At 39.7% G+C, this 15,921-nt stretch overlaps 1 protein-coding gene across 1 annotated transcript in view; it reads right to left on the reverse strand.

The window, feature by feature from the left end:
- Positions 1 to 15,921, reverse strand: part of akap6 (A kinase (PRKA) anchor protein 6) — a 213,787-nt gene that overhangs the window by 169,214 nt on the left and 28,652 nt on the right. The window contains exons 3-9 of the mRNA XM_085343525.1: positions 8,208 to 8,317; positions 7,570 to 7,711; positions 6,697 to 7,344; positions 5,532 to 5,888; positions 4,974 to 5,114; positions 4,737 to 4,877; positions 4,377 to 4,637 (exon numbers count right to left, since the gene is read on the reverse strand). Coding sequence (XP_085199651.1) covers positions 4,377 to 4,637; positions 4,737 to 4,877; positions 4,974 to 5,114; positions 5,532 to 5,888; positions 6,697 to 7,344; positions 7,570 to 7,711; positions 8,208 to 8,317 — 1,800 coding nt within the window. The remainder of the gene's footprint in view (positions 1 to 4,376; positions 4,638 to 4,736; positions 4,878 to 4,973; positions 5,115 to 5,531; positions 5,889 to 6,696; positions 7,345 to 7,569; positions 7,712 to 8,207; positions 8,318 to 15,921) is intronic.

Raw genomic sequence — 15,921 nt, forward strand, 5'->3', positions numbered from 1 at the left:
CTGATCTGATCTACTAGTATTCAGATTATACTCAATAATCAGAACAATCAACTAAGCAACAAAGTGTTGCTTAGGTAAGCTTTTTTATGGTTCCTCTATGATTAAAAGAACTAAATCCATGAGAATAAAGGTAGATATCTGCCCCCTTCCTGTTATATTTTACTGACATTTCAGAGTTTCTACTCAGTTTGTCTCTGCTCTAATCAAATTTCCTCAACTCCACCTGCAAACACAACCATGAGCTTCTCCCCCGAGAAGACGAGAGGTGCCGGACGTATTATATTCGTGTTCTGCTCCTAGATTTGACTCATTTCTGCTCCAACAGTGATCTTTCCACAGTTTCTCTTCCCTGGACGGATGATTTTTCATTCTATGTTAATCTGCTCGGTTGTATTCAGTAGAGACTCTTTGCAGAGAGACAGAATGTCACCCTCCACACTGAGACGCTCCTTCTCCTCTCTTCACTTCCTCAATTAGGCAGCTCATCCATCGCCATGATTACATGCTGCTAATTAAGCAGCTAATCAGCTAATTACCCAGGAGCAGAGGGGAATGAGGAGTGTGTGTGTGTGTGTGCTTATGTGTGTGTGGTTAACACAAGGTGTTCTGCAAGACAGCAGGGTATAATTCCTGATTCTGGGAGGATTTTTTTGTGTTTGTTTATTATGTTTTAATTCAAAATTAGGAATATTTCTTTATTTTTGTAACTCTCTGGAGTTACATGTTTTTTACTCAATGCTCTGCGCCGGGTGTTGTCTGAATGTGATTTTTTTTTTTTATTCCTTCCTGTTAGTAACATTCAGGGAAAGCCTGAATGCACCATGAGCTAAAACAATGTTTTCTAATGTCAAGGCATCAAACACAATTCACCCTCTGACCTTGAAATTTACATTCCTCATACCCAAGCAGATCCTCACATACTCAGGGATGTGGGAAACATTACACCAATGTGGGACACTTTGAAATTACTAGTACACTGTGATTTGATTCCCATTTGTCTTCCTTTAAGTTAACACATGAGATTGAGCTTGATATTGATCATCCATTCATTCATTTTCTTGATCGCTTGACCAGCTTAGGGCCATTAAAAGGATGGAGCATCTCCCAGCTGTCATAAGTTGAGACACAGACTCACCAGTCTATTATTGGGGCAAAAAAAAAACTATTTTGAATCACCAATTAATGTAGCAGGCATGTAAACCCAGAGGAAACCAACAGTGGCAGATGCAAAGACCATGCAAAGTGGATCCAGAAAGGCTGCTGCAGGAGGTTCACTACAGCACCAGCGTTCTACCAAAGACTGACATCAAAAAAGGAAAAGCAAAAAAAGAGGGCAACTTTGACATTTCAACAGTCAAATCATCATTAATAGTCACTATTATGGCCAATCAGGCCAATTTGGTAACATGGAGGACAGAATTTAATGTGGGGAATGAATTTATAACCCTCCGGGTCACTGATCCCCATTTCCAAGGACATCCCCTCACACAGCTGACACTTTAATTCTCAGACTGATTCAAAAGGACCCTGACCATTCTCACTGTTAATCTTATTACAGCTGTCCAATTCTGTAGGTGGGCTTCTGACCCGGCTAGCACCAGATAAGATGGGCACGCTGAACTTCATTGATCCCTGAGGGGAAACTGAGATGTTACAGCAGCAAAGTAAAATGTTGCCTGGGGAGTCGAGGGTATTAAGAATTGTAATATTAAGGCAATAAAGGTGAGAGAGTGAAATAAACCTGAGTAAAATAAAACAATAAAGAAATATTAAAGGCGACAGAGCCACTTTATAGCACTAATTAAACAAGCAGCCATGATAGGAACTTATCCCCAGAGCTATTGGCATTTCACGATATTCAATATGACAGATATGACTGATTAGTTCACCAGGCAAACCTCATCAATAATCTGCCTGCCAATCAAACGTGACCTTTTGAAGTGAGGTGATGAATTAGCAGGGCCAGTGGACAATCCGATACTAGCCTTCCAATCCATCAAGGTAGCTTCATTGAAGGGGCAAAAGTGGATGTTGGACTGATTTTGTTTCAACTTGTCATCTTTTGTCTAAATGAAAGTGCAGAGATCTATCTCACAGACTGGCAGTAAAAACCAGCTACAGCAGTGAAACACAAACATTCCAAGTTTTACTTTTGGCAGGTTAGTTTAGCACCCTTGAGCCATTCTATTGAGGTACAGGCAAAATCTACTTTGGAGTTGTTGTGTTATGCCCCGCCCACATCACAAGGAAGTCCTGGCCTATTCTTACTGATAACTGGCCGACGTTGTAGGTTCACTGAGCTCACTGTGGCCTCCAGATTGTAAGAGCTCGCCCAGTTCACTCTCTTGAACTTTATTTATTTTAGTTGTTTTTTTAAAATTATACTTTATTTAAGTGATCATCTTATGCAGGCTGCCTCCCTGTCAGACACCTTGAGCCTGTTTATGGCATTGCTGAAAAAAGCAAGACCCTAAAAAAACATGTCAACTGGATGTTGGCATATGTTATGCACAAATCTGTAAATATCGTTTAGCATTAAAGGCGGCCTCAAAAATGTGCAAGTAACATATGCCTTATGCTCAAATACCCTTCCTACTATCGCAGGTGCTTTTACACAGATTTTAAACTGAGTGCAGAAATGTTGATGCTTGTGATAAGATCAATAGTTAATTTTGTCATTTGCACAGTTTGCTGTGGATGACTTATGTAAAATATGACTTAGCATAATTTCTGCATTAGGCGCACTTAAAATCCTTTCATTTTATTTTATTATTTTTTTATCGAAAGTGTACCTTATAATCCGGTGCGCCTTATGTATGAATTCTGCTGGGCTTTACTGACCTCGAACCGATTTTATGTGGTACACGGCGCTCAAAAGTCTGTCAAAAAATGTTTTAGTACAACTTTGATATGCTACGAAGCCGCAATGGTTGATGGATTGTCGAAGCATTACAGCTACTGTAGTCTCCTTCAGGTCCCATAGTCAAACGAACACTGCGGCATCACTGAGAGTTAAAAACTGTCTAAATTCTTTCACCTTTAATAAAATGATCAGCGTTGGTGCTTTACCAGGTGTATCAATTAAGTTTAACATCCAGGCATCCATGAAAACAGAATTTATTAAATTTAACAGAGTTAGAAGTTAGCAGGAAGTTAGCTCGCTAGTTTCCACCTAAACATGATATAGCATGTTCTGACTGAGAGATTTTTGAAAAAACTAAAACGTACAGCTCTGCTGTCACTTCCAACATAAAGAAGACTGAAAACTAAACAGCAGTGACGTTTGTAGGGTTACTGAAGTTGGGCTAGCTGGTATATAACGATGTGCTACGTGATCGCTAGAGACAAAGCTATGTTAGCATAACATAAACAGTGAAGCTAACTTTTTTTCCACTCAATAAAAGTTGGGTTCCCGATGGTTAGGGACAAATGTAATCGCATGGCAGGATGCTGTAAACCGACCAAACTTCAGTCAGGAGAACAACTGAGATAATCCATCCACAATACGAGGTTAGTCATTAATATACTGCAACAACATGGGAACAGAGCAGCTGCGAGAGGATTCAACATTGATAAATCAATGGTACAAAAGTGGAGGAAGCAAGAAGAATGAGTTGAGTAAAGTTTGACTTATCTGACTGCTTTGTTTCACTTAATGCACCTTATAATCCAGTGCGCCTTATGGTCCAAAAAATACGGTTGTACAAGTATTACTGGAAGAAAATAGACTACACTTAAAGTCATGTGTGGGCGAGTCTCTGTACGTTCAGTGATGGAGGTTAAAACATTGTCTGTGTGGACTGGTTAATAAGTCAGAATACTTTGCTCCAATAATCGCGATGATGACGAAATGTTAAAGAGTAAACCGCCCACACAATCATAGAGCAAAATATCTCAAACAGAAATCAGTCAACATTCCTAAGAGTTGTTGTTTTGCTTACAGTATATTCGGAAAAATAGAAAACTGCAATGGCGTCATCATCAAAAATGAAGACAAAGAAGGATTTCTCTTTAAGTAGCAGGAGAAATTCCACTGCAATGTAACTGTGCTGGCATAAATTACCACCCCAGACTTAAAAGTAATTACAGGTAGTAATTTTTAATAAGGAATATTACTGTTTTAATACAGTCAGAGGTGTAAAAATGTATTGGATTGAGCATCAGAGGATACTTAGGAAGGTAAAAAATACCAAGCTGGTGCTCAGTGTGAAGCTGGATGTTTGCAGTAGAACAAAAACGAAATGAAGCTTCTAGGAAAGCTCATTTTCATGGGATGAGAAATGCCCCCAAACTTGTAAATGACAGTAGAGGGAATGAGCTACATATGTATCAAAGCCTGAACACAGACAGATAACGTGAAGACTAGATAGGAATACCTCAATCTTCTTCCAGATATCAGGGTCTTTGTCGTGACTGTGAATGTCCTCCAGCAGCTGCTGCACCAGAGACGCGCATTCACGCCCTCTCAACGGGGGCAGGGTCAGCGGAGGCTGATGCTCTGCTGACCTTCGCCCCTCATCCTCTTCAGACTGCAGGTCACTTAACGGGCCCGACTCGATGCTTTCGTCCAGGGAGGGTGCAACATCGCTCGAGGAACTGGGGCTAAAGCGACCAAGCAGGTTTCGCCTGCGAGTAACCTGCAGGAGGATGCACAAGTCAACATTATTGGAACATTCGTTCAGCTTCAACAAGTTTTTTTTTTGGAGTTAAAACACACAAAGAAACTATTTTCATACCAGCGATGGCAGAGGAGAAGGAATGTCTTCCCCACTATCCACTACACTGCTCACATTGTCCCCGCTCTCTCCTACATCCCAGTCCGGGTTGAGCTCAGTCAAATCCCAATCATCCACATCCTGGGTAGAGCCACCTGGCCTCTGCAGTTAGATGTAAAAAGAGCAATAGTGGTTGCAGTTTAGATTACAATGATGGACAGTCAGACACAGTATTCAGGATCCTAGTTGTTAACTAACCAAGGGGACGGTCTGAGTCAGACTTTCTAGTTTCATAGCAAGCATTTCTGTTTTGCGGAGCTGAGCAGGGAGAGCCAGGAACTCTTCTGACCCATACCAGTGCTCCCTGTCTGGGCTGCCTTTGGATGAGACTTGGGGACCCTATCAGACAAGAAAGTAGGAAATAAACATACAGTGGAACATTGAGTACGTGCAGTTGTCAAACTTCTGTACTTGCTAACCTCGTCTTCTGTTTTTGACCACATAGTTCCTGATCTCAGCTCTTATTTAAACTGGATACTTGCAGGTAAATTGTGATTAGTATAGTACTGCATGCTTGTGATTTGAGAAGACATCAACTACAAAAGTTTCCACTACTTTAAAACATGATAAATTAATCAAAATGAAAGAAATGAAAACGAATAGATGTCGATTTAGACTGACTTCAGATGGCAAATAATTCCAATTAATCTGAGAAAAATGCTACCACACACACAAACGCTCTGTAATATGCCTCTGTCCTTCTCTGTCTGAACAAAACACAAACTTTTCTCCTAAACAAAGGAAATAATCTCTCACCCTCTGACCCTGGCGCTTTACAATCCAGACCGCCGCCTTGCTACGAGGCGGTCGGGGGTCCGACTCCTCTCCTGATGCTTCCAAGTCTGAAGAGAGAGCTTGCTCCCTCATGGGAGAAGGCAAGGAGGAATCAGAGTCCCCCTCACTATGTGTATGTGTCTCCTTCTGCATCCTCTCCATTTGATTTGATGTTTCATTCTGAGACTTCAGGTCCTGCAAAGGCAGGGGGGCGTCAGCGGTTGGTCTGGCCCCAGATGAGCTCCTCTGGTCAGGCAGAAGCCTCTGTGCACTCCCACCTGAGCGTCCTCCGTATCTGGAGCTTGCATTTTTTCTACGTATGTTGCACCCATTCATCACCTGTAATGGAAATTTGAGTTAATGATGACGTTTCTGAAGCTCTTTATGTTCACTGGGTACATATAGTGGAAGAGAATTAACATCAATAAAAAGCCATCTCTGTCTCAATAGGAAGAAATGCAAGACAAAACAGAAGAATGTGTGGGTTTAACAAGAGATCCTTCTGTCTCTTCAGGTTATGAGGCTACCTCTGTGTCACGGCGATAGTCGTGACGCCAGCTGGAGTCCATTGTTTTATTACAAGACCCATCTGTGGATGCAGCCATCATCAACTCATTGCAACTCACTTACATTCTACAGTTTACCGCTGAGGCAGCAAACAAGGATGCCTACTGCTGTGTAGGCGGTGGGGTTTTGTATTTTGCTGCAGGTATACTATATTTGTGACATTCTCAATGTTCCCCAAGAAACAAACACGTCTCCTGAGATATTAAAATATATGGTCTTTATGTTCTGCTATTAGCCAGTATTACTTCAAGTATATCCTTGTGAATTGTGAAAGTTTTAAATTAGTTGTGTTTTCCTTAAATCTATATCCAGCTGTATCTGTGTAAAGATTAGTTACATTAACTATTTATTGCTTGTTGGTGCAATATTTTCTTACGAAAGTTAAGCATCCTGCCTGAAGTTTTTACTGTTTTGTTTTTATTTTTCAGAAATTGAACAAATGGTTTTCTTTGGCAAATCTTCAGTACATGTAGTTTTCACAATAGGTAAAAATGTCTCTGTTGCAGTTCTGGATTTATGCTCATTTCATTTATAAATGTTGTTACTGAAGTGAAAAAACAAAGGACAAAGGAGGACAAACCTGCAGGCTCTCGCAGGACTGTGAAACATTTTCCGGATAAACTGAGTCCAGTTCCAACCAGAACTTGGAGCGGTCTGGAGGAGAGGCAGAGATGAGAGACGGGGTGCTTCGGCTCAGCTCAGACTGGAACTGGATCCCTGAGACTGGGCTAACCTTCTCCGAACCTCCCACTGAGTCCTCCGCCCTGGATGCTCCATCTAGGAACATAGCAGCTCTCTTGGGAAGTGATGGTTGTGTGGGTGATACTTCGGTGCTGTGGAACTCACCCTGCAGGGGGCGCTTCGCACTTTCATTGTGGTTAGGCATGCCACATTGCATTGTGAGCAAAATAGATGAAGAAGGGTTATGGTTTGTTGAGTCACTGGGAGAAGAGAGTTCCGGTAAACTGTTATGGATTTTGTGGTTTGACAGATGGGGATCTCCACTTTCCTCAGATCTTGGTTCCTGGTTTGGGTCTTGGGTTTGGTTGATTTCCTTTAGGGTGTCCTCACTATTAGACTCTGCTACCCGGACCTCGGGTTCATCACTGGGACTGTAGTCACTTAACTCAAAGGCAGTGATACCACAGTCCAGAGAGAAGTAGTCTTGGCTGCAGCGGATAGTCAGCTGACCACAATCGTCTACCTCTGTCAGAGCGTCCAGGCGGGTCTAGATGAAGAAATAACCACTTTAATGTATCAGACAGACACTATCACTGTGAAATTTAACAAATGTATTTATTTCTTCTCAGTGTGATTCCAAACACAGTCAGTCTGTTTGATTGAATTCACTGAGATCTCACTGATAGAGGCAACTTTTGGAGCTGAGAAATACTTGATTTAAAAATAAAAGAGCGTCTAAAACATGAGATTTGTTCGTCTGTGTGTCTGATACCTGGTGCTGGTCCTGGCTGAAGGCCTGCAGGATGTCAGTCTGCCGGGTGTAGTTTCCGTTGGAGTCCTGCAGGCTCTGCAGCAGACGTTCTTTCAGGACCAGAACCGAGACTCTCAGCTGGTGCCACAGCAGCTGCACCGTCCTAAACCACAAGAGGTACAACGTTTACCGATAGCTCATGTGCATCGTTATGTATTTCTTATGAAACCCGATGACTATGAAAGAAGCTGTTTTTAACATTCTTACATTTCTGCTTTGCATCATTAATGTTTCAGACCGTTACTCAAAACATGCAATGTCATTTCTTCAGGGTTACACTGTAACATTTTGTAGTAACAGTATACTGTACATACATAGATATTAAATACTTTCCCACCACTTCATCTTTCTCAGATTTGTGCTTAGATTTGTGGGCAGATTGTGAGCTGTTGTAATAAAAGGGCACCCATTATTAATTAATAGTAGGTCTTAGATATATGAACAGAACGAGCAACTGGGCGTTAAAAACAGCTATATTCATTACTCTACTCTTTTTAACCCAGTACCTACATAATAGAGTTATTACATTGTAACTCTTACAATTATGCTGTATACTGTGTGCTGAAATTTAAATTATGTCTCATCTTGTGGAGACGAACCTGATGTCAACAATGATGTTAACAGAGTAGGACAGTAGTTTCAGAGAGAACTCCGTCTCCAGCAAGGCGTGAATCTGCTCCACATGATCTGAGATGTCCTCACAGATGTCCTATAGTCACACAAACAAGAGAAAAAAATCATGAAACATCAGAAAAGTGATCAAATAATAAGCATACAAACACATATACAAGCCATACCTGACACCAGTTACTCTAGTATCTATAAATCTAGAGGCACTATAGAACAAAAAAAATCTGCTGAGTACTACTGCTGAAAAAGCAGAACTGGTAAGGATGTCATATTCCCCCTTTTAACCATGAGTCAGTTCCACGAGGGACCAGTTCCATGTTTGTGTGCAAAAACATGGAAAACTCGTGTTTCGGGGAGTAACACTGGCTCTATATCACACTTGCTGTTGACTGAGATTGGTGAACTAAATTCAGAAGCTGTAAACCCGCTCAGATGCACAAAGACAGACAGACGGACTCCGGGCTAAAATAACATCAGCTGTCACAAACTTTTATAACTGAAGTTTAGTGATGTGATGAACATGCAAATTACCCACTTGTGTATCTCAACAATGCAGTGCTTCCTAAATTCTGCCTCAAAAGCATAAACTCTTCAGTTTTTGTAAAATGTGCGTGTTTGTAGTTAGAGGTGGTGTTTCGGAATTACATTGGGATAATCATTGTAATTACAAAAAACAACATGATCTAATTAAAGCACTGTTTAAGACCATTAAACACTGAGCACGTTGTGAAAAACAGCGTCTCGCTGTGTGTCTGAGGTAAGATACAATTATTTTACTATTTCCATCTCATTAGTTTTATGTACTTTTATTAAAGTTTTATATTTTCTTGCCATCTAACTCTGTTGTTACTGCTTTGCGGAAAGGAAACTAGTGCGCACTAAAATTAGATGACCTTTTTAGAAAGCAGGTGACCTTGTTTTGAACCCACTGCGGCTACTTTACATCCACCTCAAGCCGCTGAGTCACTGTGTTGCTCCATGGTGACCTCTCTGAACAACACAACACCTCCTGCTCTGCTACAGCCTGGATTAGGACACCGCTCGGCATGTGAGAATGTAGGTCACACACGCTGCCAGCTTGGCTCATGCTAGTTTGGCTAACAGTGTGACCTGCTTAGCAGTGTTCCAAAATAAATCTGTATCTACTGTATGTGGGGTGAAGTGCCGCTGCATCAGGATTCCAGCTTGTGGTCAGTGTGAACATGAATGCTCAAACACAGAGTGCGGAGGACAGAGACTTTCATGTGGCCTGTATGACTGCAGAGTTTAGTATGCAGGTGTTGAACAGTGCTGACGTTTTAGTGAACTTGTCGGTTTTCTGGCTCCAGCTGACCAAATGTGAGCAGATTCTGGTCCACGTGTGTCTGTCAGATTTAGTCTGACATGAGCGGCACACGAGGAAGCTTTCAGTCCATTTGTATCATTCAAGTCCAGCATGAGTCTGGAAACCAGTCAGGCTGTAGTTAGCAGTTGCTGTTGGGCTAACTGATCAAAAAAACAAAAATCTAACATCTTACTGGCCAACTAGTTTTATAGTACAGTAAGTCTAAACTTCGCTAACTAGGCCGTGGGGCTGATTGTGCATTTGCATGCTCAATTCTGATCTTAGGTTCTTCATTCATTCATTTTTCATTTATTTGTTCATTTTCAGGCACAACAAATACCTATATTGAACATAAAATACACAAAACAAAAATTGCCTGAAAAAGGAGTGGGACGAAGAAAACTTATTAAATCCCACCCCTATACTCACTCATCAACAAAAAAAACAATAAACTTCCCGCAGCTACGCCCATCATTGCATACAGACCCATCAACAGCCCCGGACACATACAAGCATCTAAGCGGCAGCTCGCAAACAACAATTAGAGCCTTCATAACTGAATACAGAATATATAAATTATAAATTGCATTACCACAGGTAACAGGCAGTAATAACTACAAGTAACAAACACACATACATATACATACATATATATCTACACACACATGTACATATATGTACATACATACGCACACTTTTTTATTTTTTTTTTCTTTTGGAATCCATACCAGCAATGGTAAGAGGACAGACATTACAGAGCACACTAAAAGCATCATTGAGTATACTGTGACCAGACCAACTGTTTGTAGAGAAATTTAAATCTATGAATATTTTTGCATTGTTTCAATTGTAAACTCAGACTGTTCCAGATTTTCACACCACATACAGACACACAAAAACCTTTACGGGTTGTTCGAGTTCTGGGTAATTTGAATTCTCCAAAGCCTCTCACATTATAAACCTTTTCTCGAATTTCAAATCTAGTTTGTAAATTTGCCGGTAAAAGTTTAGTAAAAGCTTTATACAAAATTATGGATGTATTGTAATTAACCAGATCCTGGAATTTAAGTAACTTTGCCTGAAGAAAGAGTTTGTGAGTATGATCTAGATAACCAGCCTTGTGAATAATACGCAGTGCTCGTTTCTGTACTGTGACTAATGGATTAGTTGTATTTTTATATGTATTTCCCCACACTTCCACACAATATGTAAGATATGGAAGAACCAGGGTACAGTACAGAGTACGAAGTGCATCTTTATCAAGGAATTGTTTCACTTTGTTCAAAACTGCGAGGCTTCTGGAAATTTTGGTTTTTATGTGTCTGACGTGGGGTTTCCATGAAATTTTGTTATCAATTACGACTCCCAAAAATTTGTTTTCACTCACATTATCAATTGGTACACCTTCAATGATAATTGGTAATTCTACATTATATTTTAAATTACCAAAAAACATTGCTTTAGTTTTATTTATATTTAATGATAATTTATTTATATCCATCCATTTTTTTATTAATTTTAGCTCCCTGTTTACGGTCATTACAAGATCAGTATAATCATCGCTACTGAAAAATATGTTGGTGTCATCTGCGAACAGTATGAGTTTAAGTACTTGAGAAACATCAAAAATATCATTTATGTATACATTGAAAAGTTTTGGTCCCAACACTGACCCTTGGGGAACACCACATGTAATACCAAGTTTCTCTGAATGGTAATGCCCTATGCTAACATATTGTTCCCGACCCGTTAGGTAACTTTTTAACCAGTTACCAGCTTTCCCTCGAATACCATATCTTTCCAATTTATCCAGTAAAATTGAGTGATTGATTGTGTCAAAGGCCTTTTTGAGATCAACAAAAATACCAACTGCATATTTTTATCCAGTGTATCAGTAATTTCTTCTACTGCCTCAATTATCGCCATTGAAGTGGTTCTTTGCGTTCTGAAACCATACTGACCAACATTTATTATTTGATGTTTTTCAAGGAATTTTTCTAATCTTGAATTAAAAAGTTTTTCTAGAATTTTTGAGAATTGAGGCAGTAGAGAAATAGGCCTATAATTGGTAAAACTGTGTTTGTCATTACTTTTGTATAGTGGTATTACCTTCGCAATTTTCATTTTTTTTGGAAAACAACCGGACTGAAATGATAATGCTTGATTTCTAATGCAGACATAAAATTACTGGCAACTGCCAGTGATGCACCTCAACCTCATAGTAGATGCACTTATGGTATATATTTAAAACTCCTAGGTGATGTTCAGAAAACTCACCATATAACCTTGGCAATACAGTATACACTAATTCTCCAAGTAAAACCTCAAAACATCCACAATCCCTCACTGCACACACAATGTTCTTGAACCCTTAGTTAACACACACACAGCAAGTTTCGTCATCAAAGCGCTGTCATGTCACTTTAAAACACTGGTGAAAATGTCACTGGCTTCAATAATTCACCCATAGCTTTCAAATGCTAATACACATACACACACATCACAGCGCTCAGCAGAGGGCCCATCATACCAAATTAACACAGAGTCTGCCACTAGGATCTGAAGTCATTTGTTAGAAGATCCTGAATCCAGGCAGAGTACTAGCAGCTAATGAGACCCCGCCAAGGGAGTGCAGATATATTCACAATGACAGCGTGTCTACATCAGTCTATATTTTTCTGTCCTGTGACCTCTTGCCATTAAAAATGTATAAATAAATGATAATGTCTATCCTTTAATGATCTCTGTAAACAGAAATCTGCATATGAAAATGCAAGATTTTGAATAGAGGTAGTGTTTTATGGTCTGAGTTGACCAAGCACCTTCTGTTTTCAAGCTTTCAAACAAGCTGTGTGAAGACTAAAGGAGGAACTGTATTTTCTGAAATGCCTTTTCCAAACCATTGGTCATTGTCTCAGCATGGTCTGGCTTTTTATTCTCTTTTTTTAATGCATCTGCATTTCTAAGCAAGATATTCTCATGTAATCAGATATTTTGGCCAAACAACTCTCAGCTAAGAAAACTGCCTAGTGTCCCCTCAGCCTAAGGCTAGGTTTACAGATGGATCTCTGAAATGTGCTGAAATTTTATAATATTTTTAGATTAAGTGGGATGAAAACCTAAATGTAAAAATAAAAGGAAAACTGGTTAAAGCTACTTATTGTGAATTCATGTGTTTAAAAATAGTTGCATGGGTAAAGCTAACACGAAGCATTGGGAAAGTGGCCCTCTGATACACACTCACTCACAAAGAGTAAACAAGAACAAACTTCTGATTAGCTTTGTTGTGCTGGAGATGGCTCTTCGAGAGTAACAGACTGACTTGTGACACTTAACTAAGTAGCTTTTATTATAGATTGTTAAGATGCTGTAAACGTAATGTTTGCCACGACGCACATTACGTTTATTTTTGCTGATATAGATACAGTGTTGCAGCGTTTTCTTGTTTCTTATTGCCAGGGGGGTTCTATACTAAAACTTTCTCTGCCTCCTGGTGGTAAAAGTTTTGACTCACTTTCCCAAATGGTCATCTAAAAAATAAGGAAGGAGCACAAACAGCAGGAGCAGCTGAATTAGTGTGCAGGCTTTTCTGCTCTGCGCTGAAACTAATTATGAAATCATATGTCCACGCTCTGTTTTTCTGGCAGTTTATAGCTGTGCGGGACGACATATTTTTTTAACTATGCATATGACAGCTTTGCACGGCAAGTCTTAAACAAAAAATGGCGTTTCAATCAAATTTTAATGTCCTTTTTCCATTTGCAGAAATAGAAAATTGATTCCAATTATATGTGTTAGCCACATTTCCCAGCTCTAGGCTAGATCTAGGTTATGTGACATATTGTTCCACACAGAGGAAACAGAAGGATTCACAACTCTGTAAAAACAACACAGAGAACTGGATGAAAGATTCACTGTTCATTGGATTAACAGGTGATTAACATTGAACAGCTTGTTTACACATTGCCAGTGCCTACATAAACTTTCATTTGAGTGTGTGTGATTCACAGTAATACATTAATGTATGCCTGCTAACTTTGGATTTCTGCGTGTGTTTAAAGTATACATTTACTTCAACATCTTTATTTATAAAGAACTCCTGCATCACTATAATAGACAATCATTCGATCACAGCAACACGCACACACTGCACAGTTTTTCATGCACTCGAGTCACGTAGAGTCAAGACATGACCTGTCAATCACAGAGTCCATACATCCAGCAGGGTTTCTAATTGCCTAAAATCAATCTGAAGCAAGTCGACTTGGGCTTCAGCTCTAATCCTTGCTCATCCTCATCACCGCAGACATCAAGGGCTTCAGTTTGGCCGCGTTCAAACTGCATGCGACAGCTCGGCCTCATCCGCACCCATTCGATCTAATAACCTTCAACTCCTTCACTTCAGCCCATCAGCGCAGCATGTTTTACCTTGGAGATCAAATACCGTGTGCTCCTTCTCCCCCTGGAGTATTCAAATTAAGCCGCTTCAAAGAAGGCCTGGACCCGCTGCTGCGATACAAAGACTTGTTACAGTAATTTTTTCAAAGTGGTAGCTTCTGCAAAAAGACTCCAAACTCTGCCTTTTTTTCGTCTGAGGCTGGAACTCTGCAGCGGTGTCTCTGCTGCTGGACATTTAAAAAACTTGAACTCTGCTGGAGGCAAAGAGCATCAATCAAAGTCCTCTGCAAAAAATGCTTCATTTCACACGAGTGTCTTGTGAAGGAGGCAAAGAAAAAGTAGCAAAATGTAACAGAACTAAGTATCTGAGTAATAAGTTTATACATGAGCCAAATGGCACATCAGTCAATAGCAGATGTACACGTGACATTACTGTGATTCTTTTTCCAATGAGCACAGATTTGAACTTGGGCAAAAAAAAACTGACTGACTTTATTATCAAAACCACTGATAAAGATATAACAATTATACTGAGATGTGGCAAAAAGTAGTGTTGCCTTAAAACCTTAAAATCCAGGGATGTCAAACTCGTTTTACATCGCGGGCCACGTCCAGGGAATTTCTTCTTTCTGTCAGTATAAGGAAATTTAACCACACATTGAATCCCGGTCAAACACAGTACTTACATTTGGCACTAACTGGGATATTTTAATATAAGAAAAAGAAATGCAATTTCAACAATATATATCAGTTTTTCTACACGATTTAAAAAAAATGCTGCTTTGGGATTAAATCATAAGAATTAAATCTGTTTTAAATTTTATCATTTTAAATTACTGTCCTTTCATTTTATCATGGAAATTTTTGTAAATTGACAGAATATCTTTATTCCTTCTTCTCTTACTGTGACTGTACAAATCAAGGAACAAGGAACTTTCTGTTACTTATTTGTTTAGCTATCTATATCTATCTATTACTTATTTATTTCTATTTATTATTTATTGTTGTTTACTTATGAAAATAAAATCTAAATAAAGTTTATTTCCTTCTTCACTGTCCTGAAGATGTACAGGGGCCAGATTGGAATCTCTGGCAGATCAATTTTGGCCCCCGGGCCTTAAGTTTGACACCTCTGGTTTAATCGCAGAGACAAGAGCCAAGCTACAGGGCTGAAAGCCAGCACTAAAGGTTCCTCTGCTGGCCACTTAAGGCTGGCTTCAAATACGAGTCAGTTCCCATAAGAGCATTAAAAAGTAGGTTTACAGCCTGGTATAACAGTTCGAGCCTCTTTTAACAGTCCTTTCATAATCACTGCATGGTGGGCGCATTTATTTCTAACTCACTGATATGGATACTTGTCAGGCTTAAAGTTACAGGTATAATGACCGACCGCTGCCAGGCATCTGCCATGTCTGACATCACCATCAACTCAAGTCATTGAACTGGACCGCTCCATCACATTTGAGCTGTTGGTGCCTTTATGGACCAGTTTAGTGTAATTACCTGACAAACAGCACGATCGGCTCTGTTGTACAAACAGTCCAAGAACTTAATGCTTCAGTTTTTGTCGAGTGGAATTCTGGCAATTTACTAATCTGTCAATAAGCACATGCCTGTGTCTGTCAAACTGCAGAAATAAATATTTTCCAAATGCTGCTTATTTGTAATGTCAGAATTTAAAGTTAATTACAACTGCAGGAAGCTTTCCAATAAGGACATACTTGAGTTTTACTTAATACAAAATTCATCAGATAAAACTAGGATTACAGGCCAAGACTGCGTTCGGTTTACGGCTATCATTCGGGCAAGAATGACTTCACATTTAAAGCAGTTAACACCGTGCCTTACCTTACAGGCTTTTTTCAGGTCGTTTTTTCTGATTCCTTGGTATTCCCCCAGAACACCCAAAACACCAAGAGTAATCAAACAGTATAACTGCACAGAGCACTAAAACACACTGC

Source organism: Diplotaxodon limnothrissa, linkage group LG19, assembly GCF_057381915.1.
Source record: "Diplotaxodon limnothrissa isolate DT_005_m linkage group LG19, D_limnothrissa_male_GT1.1, whole genome shotgun sequence".
Taxonomy (NCBI): Eukaryota; Metazoa; Chordata; class Actinopteri; order Cichliformes; family Cichlidae; genus Diplotaxodon; species Diplotaxodon limnothrissa.